Source organism: Stegostoma tigrinum, chromosome 2, assembly GCF_030684315.1.
Source record: "Stegostoma tigrinum isolate sSteTig4 chromosome 2, sSteTig4.hap1, whole genome shotgun sequence".
In the NCBI taxonomy this organism is placed as follows: domain Eukaryota; kingdom Metazoa; phylum Chordata; class Chondrichthyes; order Orectolobiformes; family Stegostomatidae; genus Stegostoma; species Stegostoma tigrinum.
The window spans coordinates 101,429,362-101,443,831 of record NC_081355.1 but is presented as its reverse complement, the minus strand read 5'-3'; the positions used below and the strand labels follow the sequence as shown (position 1 = coordinate 101,443,831).

Below are 14,470 nucleotides of genomic sequence, written 5' to 3'. Positions count from 1 at the left end.
AACTTGCAGTTGATTGTCCTGGCTCCCAGTGTGGAATCAGGCATGTATTTCATCCGCTGAGAGGAAGGTATTCAAAGTGCTGGTGAGGCCATTAACTGAACATGTAAAGGCCTTAGTGGGCTCTGGATGTGAGATTGCTCGCTGAGCTGGAAGGTTAGTTTTCAGACGTTTCGTCACCATTCTAGGTAACATCATCAGTGAGCCTCCGACGAAGCGCTGGTGTTATGTCCTGCTTCCTATTTATCTGTTTAGGTTAAAAACAGATAAATAGAAAGCAGGACATAACACCAGCGCTTCGTCGGAGGCTCACTGATGATGTTACCTAGATTGGTGACGAAACGTCTGAAAACTAACCTTCCAGCTCAGCGAGCAATCTCACATCCAGAACCTCAACCTGAGCTACAAATCTTCTCAAAACTCGCTAGCCTTAGAGGGCTTCCATCCAGGCATGGTGGAGAATAGGGAGAAAGTATCTGTCCATGGGCAATTAGTTCTCCTTCTTGCCACCTCTCCTACCATTTCCAGGAAGGGGAACCTCTACCCACAGAATGAAATTATTAAGCCTCGTCTTTCTACACTGGCTCACTGTAAGACGAACTTGCCAAATGCCATTCCCCAACTTTTCCCTGTAGCTTTGAAAACACTTTCTCATGAGATAATCCAAGTAGACAGCAGAGGCCAAAAGCTGTGTCAGGACGCAGGGTCCTAATGGACCAATAGGGAGCAAGATTCATGGCAGCCACCACTACTGCCAGCATAGGAATACCTAACACTACACACCATTTTCAAACTATGTGTAAGGAACTGATACTGCAGATAAAAGTTAAGGCTTTAAAAGTAGATTTTCAACTCAATACCTGATCTTGACATCAGAGTTCCAATGTATTTTGAGACAATATGTTGTGACTTGCTGGTCCTAATACGTAATAGTCATACATCATGAGCTAGCTGGTTTACATTGTCTTATTACACAGCAGCAGTGAGAACATTATACTTTGTTTAAGGACAAAAGACAAATTCAATAACATCAAAACAGATCCTCTAAATTCCAGACCATACGGATAATAAACAATATTTGAAAATAATAAATAAAAACTGAAAATGTTGGAGAAACTCGGCAGGTCAGGCAGCATTTTTTGAAGAAGAGTTATGTTGGACTAGAAAGGTTAACCCTGTATCTCTCTCCATGAATCCTGCCAGGCCTGTTGAGTTTCTCCAGCACTTTCTTTTTACTTCAAATGTCCACCATCCGTATTTTGCTTCTATTTGAGAGGTAGTAAAACACATTTAACTCAAACAGAGAAATTAGTTCAACAAATAATGCACTTTCTTACCAGGCAATCGTATTCTCTAGGTCCAGTGCATCCAGCAGCACACTGAGTGTGGCAGCAGTCGCTAGGGCTTTGACCTCTACATCGACCTGAACACTGCTGAGCACAGATTTTCTTTGTGACTGTAAACGTGGCAGAGATTGGTGAAAACATTTCCATCACTTCTAATAGGTAAACACAATTCTAACTTAGATAGTAGGAACTGCCAATGCTGAAGAATCTGACATAACACAGTGTGAAGCTGAACGAATACAGTGGGCCAAGCAGCATCAAAGGAGCAGGAAAGCTTGACGTTTCAGGCCTAGACCTTTCTTCAGAAAAAGGGTCTTCTAAAGAAGGGTCCTGACCCGAAATGTCAAACTTTCCTGCTCCTCTGATGCTGCTTGGCCCACTGTATTCATCCAGCTTCACACTGTGTAATCTCACAATTCTAACTTAAGTCACTGAAACTGATACCTGAACTAACAGTGCAGAAAGTGAAGTCGCCCAGATGCTGCGTTTACTGTTTAACAGCTATATTCAACAGGAACACAGACAACAAAATGTGAGGCTGGATGGACACAGCAGGCCAAGCAGCATCTCAGGAGCACAAAAGCTGACGTTTCGGGCCTAGACCCTTCATCAGAGAGGGGGATGGGTGAGGGTTCTGGAATAAATAGGGAGAGAGGGGGAGGCGGACCGAAGGTGGAGAGAAAAGAAAATAGGTGGAGAGGAGAGTATAGGTGGGGAGGTAGGGAGGGGATAGGTCAGTCCAGGGAAGACGGACAGGTCAAGGAGGTGGGATGAGGTTAGTAGGTAGATGGGGGTGCGGCTTGGGGTGGGAGGAAGGGATGGGTGAGAGGAAGAACAGGTCAGGGAGGTAGGGACAGGCTGGGCTGGTTTTGGGATGCAGTGGGTGGAGGGGAAGAGCTAGGCTGGTTGTGTGGTGCAGTGGGGGGAGGGGACAAACTGGGCTGGTTTAGGGATGCAGTTGGGGAAGGCGAGATTTTGAAACTGGTGAAGTCCACATTGATACCATATGGCTGCAGGGTTCCCAGGCGGAATATGAGTTGCTGTTCCTGCAACCTTCGGGTGGCATCATTGTGGCACTGCAGGAGGCCCATGATGGACATGTCATCTGAAGAATGGGAGGGGGAGTGGAAATGGTTTGCGACTGGGAGGTGCAGTAGTTTGTTGCGAACTGAGCGGAGGTGTTCTGCAAAGCGGTCTCCAAGCCTCCGCTTGGTTTCCCCAATGTAGAGGAAGCCACACCGGGTACAGTGGATGCAGTATACCACATTGGCAGATGTGCAGGTGAACCTCTGCTGTGTTCATCCAGCCTCACATTTTGTTGTCTTGGATTCTCCAGCATCTGCAGTTCCCATTATCTCTCACATTCAACAGGAACATTGCTTTATATTCCTGTTCCCCACATTCACACAGCAGTAGTTTAAGAAAGAATAATAAGAAGATAGAAATAAGTGAATTTGTTCTAGATTTTCTTTGTTACCTTTGGAAATCCAGGAACATTATATTAAGAGTATGGAGAGTGAATGACAGAGTAAATTATGTTTTGGGATGCAGTGGAAGGTGGAGATGAAGATTGAATGGGATTTGCACATTTATGTATTATTCATTTATTTAATTTATACTTAGCCAAATCAATAACCTAAACAACTGCATTTTAAGTTCTGATTTAAGCCATCAATCTTTTTATTAAAACATCTAACAGCCTGGATGAATGAAAACGATGCGATGTTTCTCTTTTCGGGGAACTGGTTCCAACAAATAAAACGAAGATCATTTGTCTAACAGGGAATAATACATTGCAGCTATTTCATAGCATGCTGATTTTAGAACAAAACATTCATTGTCTAGCCTCCAAGATTGAGGGAATGTGAGCTGCATAAACAATGGGCCATATTGTCAGGGCCATGAAGATGGGGGAATGGAGTGTAGGGTTCCATTACTGAGCATGCTTCAATTTTGAGACACCGCTCCTAGCACTGGTAACAATCAACAGCAAAGGGGAGAATGGGGCACAAATGTGTAGATGAATTCCACACTTCCATCCACTCTGGCTCTAAATGGTCAGGTGAACTGTCACCATACGGGCTAAGGACTCACCCCAATGAAAACACAAAATTTCACCAGGTTTCCCCCTCTTCAGAGGCAGGTTTCTCTCCCAGTCACAATCCCGGTCAAAAAGAACCGTTGAAATATTTCCTGTTTTTCATGGCGTATGTTTAAGAAGATTTAACACTATGGCAATATGATTATCCTTTGCCATTGAACCAGGAACATTTACAATGCACTGAAAAGGCCAGAATTTCATCAGGTTTTTGGGGATGGATGCAGAGGCGGGAATCCTGGTAAAGTGCTGGCGAAGGTATTGGGTGATGTGCTTATCATCCTCTGGCCATTTTTATTTGGCAGTGAGGAAGATGAGCCCTACCTGCAGAGCCCGATTGAGCCAATGAACTGGCCAATTTAAGGGTCTTTGCCATCTCCATTTTACCAGTAATGTGTTGAGTCCTCCAGATGAAGTCTGGCAATATCACAATGGGTTATGGCTGGTTGGGACAGGAGAGCGGGGATCCTTTTCAACCACTTTTTGGCCCACAAAGGAGGCTCCAGCCATAATGGGTGGTCTCTTTCCAGTAATACCTCTCCTCCCCCTTGCCTGTACCAGGGGCCTGTCACTCACATCACTTTGAGAGTGCACACTGTTCAAGCATCTTCATCCTCCAGCTGTAAAGCCAGTGGTGCAATGCTGGATGACAGTGTTGGCAGCAAGCAATTAATTGGCTGTCATCTGTAAAACGGGACCTCAAGTCCTGCTTCCTGCTGAATCTGGGTGAACCCCACTTCCAGCCTTTGCTGTTGGATGCCTCTGAAGAACACCAGAAATGCACTTTGCCTTGCTAAAATTTAGCTGGAAATAGCTGAGATAGAGGTAGAGAGAGAGACAGGTAGGTGATGAGCAGAAAGAGGACGGATAACACAAGAGAAGGAGCAAAGGTAGGAATGGGTAATATTGTCAATGGCAAGAAGAATGAATGAAGCAGGGTAGGGAAATGAAAAGATCAAATGGGAAGGAGGTACAGGACAGAAGAGAAAAACATTTGGATAATTAGGGGGACAAAATGAGACAGCACTTTCTCAGAGTACATTTTAATGCTCTGTGGGTCAGGGCACAGCGCTTCAGAAGTAATGTCCCTTTTCAGTGGTGCAATGAATCTTAAATTCAGTTAACGTGATTTCTTCTTGGAGAACAAGGGCTAATATACTATTCAGAGAGAAAAGGTGTCAGGAAGTTGATAAGGTTTGGGTGGGAGCAAGTCACGATGGCCACACAAAGCCACAGTACTGAAGAAATAATTTGAAAACATTGGTGATTTATGGAATGCAGGGATTTTCAATTCTCCTCTCGGTGAGATATCTATTCGGGTTGCAAGCGAACAAGACTGGAGGTTGGCTAACACAGTACCACTATTTAAGGAAGGTGGCAAGGAAAAGCCAAGGAACTATAGACCAGTGAGCCTGAGTGGTGGGCAAGTTGTGGAGGTACAGGATTTTCATATATTTGGAAAGGCAAGGACTGATTAGGGAAAGTCAACGTGGCTTTGTTTGTGGGAAATTGTATCTCACAAACTTGATTGAGATTTTTGAAGAAGTGACAAAGGAGTCTGATGAAGGCAGAGCAGTGGATATGGTCTATATAGACTTCAGTGAGGCTTTCAACAAGGATCTGCATGGCAGACTGGTTAACAAGGTTAGATCACATGGAAAAAAGGGAGAACTAGTCATTTGAATACAGAACTGGCTCAAAGGTAGGAGGCAGATGGTGAGGTATTGATAGGGTGAAGATTCATTGTCTTTTCCCTAGGGGACAAGAGTCCAAAACTAGCAGGCATAGACTTATGGTGAGAGGGGAAAGATTTAAAAGGAACCTAAAGGACAACTTTTCAATACAGAGGGTAGTGTGTGCATCGAATGAGCTGCCAGAATTAATGGAAGCTGGTACAATTACAACATTTAAAAGGCATCTGATGGGTATATGAATAGGAAGGGTTAGACGGTTATGGGCCAAATGCTGGCAAATGGGACTAGATTAATTTTGGACATCTGGTTGGCATGGACAAGTTGGACCTAAGGGTCTGTTTCTGTACTATATATCTCTATAACTAAGTTGTTCTCAGAACTTCAGAGCTGAGGAACTCTTTACTTTCCTCAATCTTTTCCTTCACTTAAAAATTTTCAAGCTTTAAAACTCAAGCTTGGCATTAATTATTGATTTTTGATTATCTGATCGTCTTTTTTTTCTAGTTTGGTGGCATTTTCAACAAATACTCTTCTTGGTTCTTTACCTTAGTTTCACAACAACTGAACTGAAGTGATATTTACAGTACATCTACAAACATCGGTTTATGACAATGGCCTAAACATCAATTTAAGATTATGATACTAATATAACATTTAACATAAGTAGAATCACATTTGCTGCTAATCTCCTTTACTCCCTGTATCTCAAGAGGCTTAAAACTCAATGTCATCCGTGTTGCCCTTAGTTGTGCAAGTTAGGTGGGTTGGCCATGCTAAATTGCCTGTAGTGTTCAGGAGTGTGTAGATTAGGTGGGTTATAGGGGTATCGGTCTGGGTGGGATGCTCTGAGGGTCAGAGTGGACTTAATGGGGCCTGTTCCAACACAGTAGCGATTCTATGATTCTATTCTAGGAAATGCACTGTGACCTTGCTGAAAAGATCATGAGCATGATGGAGCAAGATGTTTTTCATAATAGCAAAATCCTGATAAGAGCAAACTTTAATTTTGCGAGAAGGCATCTTGTAGGCTTTTGAGAAATAGTGGAACACTAAAATTTGATCATTAGTTGCATTTTCAGAAGGGGAAAGCAATGCACGAGAGTCTGCACAGAGCACAGTCTAAAATAGTTTTGTACCCCACACCCTTTCAAGAGAAATCTCGCACTAAGTCATCACGAGAATTGTCTGATTTTTAAACATGTAATTGTGAATCTTCTCTTGGTAGTTGGAAAGTTAACACTTACATTTCTGACAGTTCTCTAAACCTGGACCCCAGCAGGCTCCATCTTGACAATCTGGGTGACATTTTGAACCTATAAAGCAAAAAAAACTGCACTTAAACATGACAAAATCAATCCAAAAAGTCAATAGTAGAATAATTAATTGTAAAATGGGTGGTTAAAATTTTAATCATGTTCCTCCCAAAATGGTGAATCAAAGAGTACGGCACAGTGGCTCAGGCGTTAGCACTGCTGCCTCACAGCACCAGGGACCTGGGTTCGATTCCAGCCTCAGTTGAGCCAGTTCTGTGTGGAGTTTGCACATTCTCCCCGTGTCTGCGTGAGTTTCCTCGGGTGCTCCAGTTTCCTCCCACAGCCCAAAGATGTGCAGGCTGGACGGATTGGCCGTGATAAATTGCCCCTAGCATTCAGGGAGGTGTAGATTAGGGGGATGGGTCTGGGTGGGATGTTCTGAGGTTTGGTGCAGACTTGTTGGGCCAAAGGGCCACACTGTAGGGCTTCTAATTCTAATTGAAGAGAAAGGAAAACCAGAGGATTTAATTATTTTTCTGGGAGTCTGCAAGAGGAAAGAACACAATTCACTAAATATCCTAAAGGGTTCTAGTCTTTGAGGATAGTTCGCCACACAGAACTTCTGTTAAAAACTTTGCAAAATCATTCAAAGTTAAAAAAAAATTAGATCTTAATAATCCGGAGTATGCACCGCACTAGTGGTTAACAGTACTGCCTCACAGCACCAGGGACCCAGGTTTGATTCCATCCTCAGGCAACTATCTGCATGGAGTTTGCACGTTCTCTCTATGTTTGTATGGGTTTCCTCCAGGTGTTCTGGTTTCCTTCCACAGTCTAGAGATATGCAGGCTGGTGGATTAGCCATGGGATATACAGGGATCGTGTAGGGGAGATGGGTCTAGGTGAGATGATCTAAGTGGGGTTGGTGTGGATTCGATGGGTCAAATGGCCTACTTCAAACTGTAGGAATTCTATGATGTATTGTACTCATATTTTAACATTCTCTGTCCTGCAGTAATAATATTCCACACAGACAGATTTGCAGCTATCAGTCTTCCACGTGAGCCTGATCTCACAGCCAGACACCTATGGCTGAATGTGGCTTCTAGAATGACAATCCTGAGTTGGGATGACTTCTGGTTCAGAGACCCAGAAGAGCAACTGCAGAAAATTGGACAAGGCAGTCAATTAAGGAACTGCCAATCAGAAGTTGCAGATAATAGGAACTACAGATGCTGGAGGATCTGAGATAACAAGGTGTAGAGCTGAATGAACACAGCAGGTCAAACAGCATCAGAGGAGCAGAAAGGCTGATGTTTCAGGCCTAGACCCTTCTTCAGAAATTTCTGATGAAGGATCTAGGCCCAAAATGTCAGCCTTCCTGCTCCTCTGATGCTGCTGGACCTGCTATGTTCATTCAGCTCCACACCTTGTTAAATGAGAAGTTGCTGTTGGATTCCAGCATTGGGAAGTCCAAGGGTACACCTCTAGATTAAATCTACTATTTTTCCTTAATCAATGTTCTAACACTTGTTATTTGTTCCCCATGTACCATTATTAATACTGATAGAATGTTTTCCTATTCCGCTCAACACCCTGATGTATTCTTTGCCACAGTACTTCATATAGTCAGTTAAAGAAATTAAGGCAACCTTAACAGTGATTCAGGCTGAAGGACCAGGGAAGGAAGGGGGATCAGTAGAAGTGGGAATAAGCCACTTTAGAGGGAGGTTGGAAGCCTTGTGGGGATGTTTACAGGCAATCAGAAAGGACCTAGAGGTAGCTAACCAGGGGATCTAGAAGGCCAGTGGAACAGCTCCTGATTCAGCAGAGCCTTATACAATGTAATGGCTCTGAAAGGTTTGGGGTGTGTGAAGACTGCTTTAAGTTTGACCCATTCTGATGATATAAGAAGGACCTGGATCAAGAAAGGCAGGAAATCTTCAGATGCCAAGAAGTCAGTCATGTTATTCTAGATTTTGTCTTTTTTTTTGGAACAATTTTGGCATGAAAGTGTGACACATGGCTACAGTAAGAGAATAGGAGAGGTCAAAAAGATACTTGTGACTGGACTATGGTTCCATCTTAAATTGGCAGTACAAACCCCTTACAGTGCCACCAGCCTATCAGACATTATTTATAAATGAACCTCATTTTTTGGAAGATAGATATTTAAACGAATTTATTCATATCTACACATAGGAAGAAAATATCTACAAAGAGAACAAATAATAATGTATTTAGTCTTTTGTCTACAATCCAATTGCATTTTTTTTCAAAATCCGTGATTTTGTTTACACGGCTGGTTTAAAGAGTCATTTTGTTCACTTGGATAATTTTATGGGCTGTTCAACAGCTTCCAACTGTTACAATAAACATCAAGCACAAGCCCTATAATATGTAAGGTGCAAAGAGGTTGTTAAGGGTGGAGAGGTAAAGGTAGGGTTTAAAATTGACGTGGGAAAGGCTGAATTCCAACAGATTATGAGGCCTGCCTGATAAAGCACAACCCTCAGAACTGATTCAATTAGAAACGCTCGACTAAAATTGTTGGGAACGGAGGTCAGCCTTTTTACAAGCCCAATCCAGTGTCATCCAGATTCCACTCTATCATGGACCAATTAAGGTCACGGAGTTTTGAAAAATCAAATTCCCTGGCATTTTCATTAATTATTATTATTAATTAATAATGATAGTGATAATGACTCATTATTAATTCATTCTCTATGGACAAACATTTATTTTAGCCACTCACGTTTCATATTCTTGTAGAAGCTTTTAACATCTGATTTCATATTTCTTGCTTGTTGGCTTCATTTATTTTTGCCTTATATGTTATTCTTTTACAGATTCCTAAAATGTTTCCAAGCTTCTGGTCTTGCACTAATTCACACTTTATTTCAATTTGGCACAATCCTCAACATCCTTAGTTAACCACATAAACGTTGTCCTTATATTTTTGTAATTGTCTTTACTTAAGTTTAAGACACTAGTTTCAGATGTTTGCTTTTCGCCCTCAAACTGAAAATGAAATTTCATCATGTTATGATCACTCTTCAAGGATTCCTGATGAGGTGCTCAATCATATCTCATTTCACATACTTGCCTGTTCTCTAATTGGTTCCACAAAGTATAATTGCAAGAAATTGTCCTTAATACATTTTATAAAGTCATCCTCAAAGTTATCTCTGCCAATTTGATTTGGTCAATCAGTCTGAAAATTCAAGTCACCCACAATTGTTGCATTTTTTTTCTTAGAAAATCTCCTTACATCTTGATTTATACTCTGTCCTCGAGTGCAGCTCCTGATAAGGGCTCTGTAGATCGGCCCTTACTTTTCATATCACTGGGCTAACTGTTTGTACATCACAGCCTTACAAAGCAAGATTATTCCTCACAACCGTACGTGTTTCATGTTTTGTTAACAGAGATACAGAATTTTCTTCCATTTTTGCTTGTTCTTCTGAAATGCTAAGTACTTCTGAACTTCCCATTCCCAGCTTTGTTTATGTTGCAATCATGGCTCTGGAACCAGAACTTCAATGCAAAAGCCAAAGCTGACGCTCAAATATAGTACTGAGTAAATTCCATTATCAGAAGTCCCATATCTTGGATGAACCATTAAACTAAGATTCTTTCTGCCTGAAGGGTCTAGGCCTGAAACGTCAGTTTTCCTGCTCCTCTGATGCTGCTTGGCCTGCTGTTTTCATCCAGCTCTACACCTTGTTATCTCAGATTCTCCAGCATCTGCAGATCCTACTGTCTCTGAAACATTCTTTCTGCCCTCTCAGGAGGTGTAAAAGATTGGATGGTAGTATTTCAAACAGAAGTAGGTCAGTTAACCCCATTGAACCCAATAGATCAGCCATGATCTTTTTAAACAGGAAAGCCAACTCGAGCGGCCAAATAACCTCCTCCTTCTCATAATTCACATATTCACATATGTTCAACAGTGTCCTGGATAGTATTTGCCTTTTAACCATCAGCAAATAGTTTAACTGTTTATTATCACTTTGCTGTTTTAAGAGACTTGAAAAGCTTCCTTTAGTTGCACTGTTTACTTCATTACAATTGTGATTAGACCTTTACTTTAATAAATTGGTTGTTAAACCCTTTAAGACATTAGGTGGATTTTTTAAAATATATATATATTTCCTCCTTATTCTCAACACATACAAGTATTGCAAAGCACTGAACACAAGGAACACCACAGAAATGTAAGTAACTGTTCCCTCTAATTCTGCAATACTCCATGGAGACTAAAAGGTTAACAAAAGGGAAATGTGCGCAGTCATAAAAATTACAAATAGTTACACAAAAATAATTCAAATTCATACGAAAGAAAAAGATATAGATGGAAATTAGTTCAGAAAGTAACACTTAATTTGTTGAGTCATTGTTGTTCACTTGAAGTAATATATTACTCTATGTAACCTTTACATGTCAGCAAATTACAAAATGAAAAAGGTTACCAAAGCAATGAATGTACTGCTTCTTTTCTATTTCAATCTTACTGTCAATTGCAGAAAAGTAGGTACAAGTCAACTTTTTGCTTACAATTTTTTGCAGTGAAGTTTATTGCCATTTCAGGCAACATGCTTTTGTCCAAAATGTCATCCCATTGAATGGATTGCATGTAACAAAGGTGTGGGTTAGAAATGATATTCACACTGCCAAATAAAATTTCTGAAAGATAAAAATAAGTAAGTTATCCAAAACAAGGCCAAAAGGAAACCAAAAATCACACATTTCAATCCTCTTCCATTTCTCTTTTTCTGATCATTTTATCCAGCCCTTTCCTTATTTACATTAGGTATGGGTTGGCTTTTAGTCTGTGAATGTTCTTGCCCATTTGCTGCTTGAACTCAAGAGTTGGAGACATGCACTCTACCTGAACTTTGGCATAGCAGTTGACAGAATATGGATGGCTTGCTAGACCAATTCAAAGGATAGAAATGAGTCAAATATACCAGTGTGAGATAGGGAGGCCAATTTTTACTTGTAATGTAATGGCTGTCAGACATTAACTGGCAGAAGAATGGACACCATGACACATTGTCGATAAATCTTGATTCAGATTTCTTCTAATGACAGCAAGGCAACCGCTTGTAAAGATAAATCTATTTCAGAAAACACAGGCTATGGCTCCCCTTTGACCATCTGGCTGACATTCTGTCCTGAAATGCTGCCAATCAAGGAAATGGTCAGTTCTCGAATTTGGCAAAGTGAATTCGATCCACTGTTATGCACTTCCTCAACTATTGATGAGGGACACTGGTGAATGTCAGTGAGCAGTTTTGCTGTCTGCACTCTTAGGTGAGTTAGCTGTGTGCAAGTTAGCGAGCTGCATACAGTGGGAAATGTGAAAAATTAACCTTATTTAAGTATTGGTAGCTATAAGACATTTAGATACTATTTTTAACATGTCATTCCTGACAAAGACTTTTACTTGCAACACAGCATCTTAGAATGAAAACATCTTAACCGTCAAAACTGAGCTGGTTAATTTTGGAAATATTTCAATACACCAGATTAGAGATGCCCTGATAGTTTTCTAAGAAAAAAATTACCATGTTGATTTTATATATACTATATGGAAAAAGCAGTCACCGCAATACTGATCATTTAAAATTTGGACATACACATCTTATCATCTGGTGTATTTAGAGTCAAGCCAATGTCTGAACTCTACAGAAGGCCAATTCAGACAATTATGTCAATGAAAAAGCCACTGATTCCAGGATTGAACAAATTAATAAGTAAAAGCATCACATTATTTAAATGAAGCACCACCACAATGTATACGTATTTGACTAAAAAGATGACGTAAATTATTTCATTATTTTTCTTCTTTCGCACTGGAGTCTCTGCTTGTCAAACATCAGAGATTGACGCTGGGATGAAGATCTGTTCCAAGATTTCGGCCAATGCAGCAGAGCAGCAGCCAGCTCTTGAACTTTCTTTTCCCTTTTCGACCTCCATTCAATGATCGCCCTGACTCACAGTTATGGTCTTGAATTCACTGTGGGGATAACTGTGGGTGTTAACTTCCATTTTTCCATGACATACTAAACTTCTACTATTGCTAACACCTGGGAGTGCAAGGACAACATGAGCACAGTACAAACTACAAATTCTTCTCCAAGTCACAAATTATTGGGGTGGTATAAAACTCAGTGATTAGCACTATTACCCCATAACTTCAGGAACCCATGTTCGATTCCACCCTCAGGCGGCTGTCTATATGGAGCTCGCACATTCTCCCTGTGTCTGCGTGGATTTCCTCTCGGTGTTCCCGTTTCCTCCCACAGTCACAAAGATGTGCAAGGTAGGTGGATTGTCCATGCTGAATTGTCCATAGCGTATAGAGTTGTTCAGGCGAGGTGGATTAGCTATGGTAAATATGAGTGGTTCTAGGTGGGCTGCTCTTGGAAGGATTGGTGTAGACTTGATGTGCCGAATGGGCTGCTTCTACACAGTAGGGACTTTATGAGTAAAATCATTTTTACTTGGCAATATGTCATCATATCTTTATTATCATTGGTCTAAATTTTGGAATTCCCTTTCTCGCAGCACTGCCTGGACCTACACTACATTGTTTCAAATAGTTGATCACCATCTTCACATTGGTAATTTTGGATGGGTGATGCTCACAATCCAGGAATGAATAAAAAAAAATTGATCTAAAACACATTCTTATCATCTTACATTAATGAAACACATCAAACCAACCTGTAAGATTTCTCAATAGTAACTCAGTAAGTCCAAATTTCCTTTCCTGATCATTGTTTGACAAAATAACAAGGGCATATTTGTCTTCATAAAGCCGGTGACCCCGTATGATCCTAAGATTCTCCAGTGGGATACTTGAAATTTTGTTGAGGCCTATGAGGACGTAACCTGAAACTTCCTGAATACTCTGTAAATGAATAGAACATGCATCATTTATTAGCGACATTGAAATTGTCTGAAAGAAGATATTAATGTATTCCTGGTAATACATGCTTTATCAAAAGCAATACATTATCCAAATTATAAACATTGGATATTTGTGTTACTTGTAGTTTTCTGGTTTTCTCTTCTTATTTTCTCCACTGTTGTACTACTGAGAAAGTTTCTTTGCTCATCTGCTAAACAGCCAGCATCAGTCTCCCTTCAGTACTTCACTCAAGAGTTCCAAAGTTTTCTTTGAGTCCACTGAAGGAAACACTAAATGCTGGAAACACTGGAAGATTTCCGACTATCCTGTGCAGTTGATGAAATTGGAATGAAAGTTCAGCATAAGGTCAGATGGTCCAGTGAAGAGCGGAAGAGATCATTAACTTTGGGAGGAAATACAGAGAGGCAGAGCCCCTAGGAATTTGTGGTTTTAATGATAAATGTAACAGAAAGCAAGCTATCCACTGCAGTACAAATCAAGGATAGTGCAGTCATGTTGGAGTCAACTAATGTGATTGATAATGATGTGATTTTTTTGCTTTTTGAGTACCATTTTCCAGTTTGTTTCTTAGTTACTTAGCTCAATGTGAATGACTGGATAATGACTTAGGTTTTTGGTGCTGGAGCAGCTATTAATTATTTGTACGTAACTGGACTTGTCAAGAAATTTGATAGTGATGATTATTAGGAAATTATACAATTTAATTTGAAAGAATGCCAACCTAGTCAAAGATTTGGATCTGTATTAGGGATTAGCAGATGATTAAGTCAAAGGCAATGATAATGCTCATCACTGGACCATCTGACCTTATGCTGAACTTTCATTCCAATTTCATCAACTGACACACCATAGTGACACTAGCAATTGAAATATTGTGCATCAAGTTCCATTAATTCAGCCACGTTCAAATGTCCTGCATCAAGTTCTTGGCCGTTGATATTTCTACTGACGCACATGGCTGATAGCTGAGAGAAAATGTTTCCCATGTGCCACATATTTAAAAGAAACCATAAATCACACAAGATGTTATGGGCTATTCCAATTTTTAGATGGATTTCAAAATATAACAGATGCAATTCAGCTGTAAATATTACTTAGGAAATCATATTAGATTGTTACATGGAACAAATAGTCAAAGTTTC

General features: G+C 40.5%; 1 protein-coding gene across 2 annotated transcripts in view; it reads right to left on the bottom strand.

Moving 5' to 3' along the window:
* Positions 1 to 14,470, bottom strand: part of egfra (epidermal growth factor receptor a (erythroblastic leukemia viral (v-erb-b) oncogene homolog, avian)) — a 275,066-nt gene that overhangs the window by 86,035 nt on the left and 174,561 nt on the right. For both annotated transcript variants that reach the window (XM_059638086.1, XM_059638089.1), the window contains exons 3-6: positions 13,121 to 13,307; positions 10,946 to 11,074; positions 6,380 to 6,448; positions 1,335 to 1,453 (exon numbers count right to left, since the gene is read on the bottom strand). In XM_059638086.1, coding sequence (XP_059494069.1) covers positions 1,335 to 1,453; positions 6,380 to 6,448; positions 10,946 to 11,074; positions 13,121 to 13,307 — 504 coding nt within the window. The remainder of the gene's footprint in view (positions 1 to 1,334; positions 1,454 to 6,379; positions 6,449 to 10,945; positions 11,075 to 13,120; positions 13,308 to 14,470) is intronic.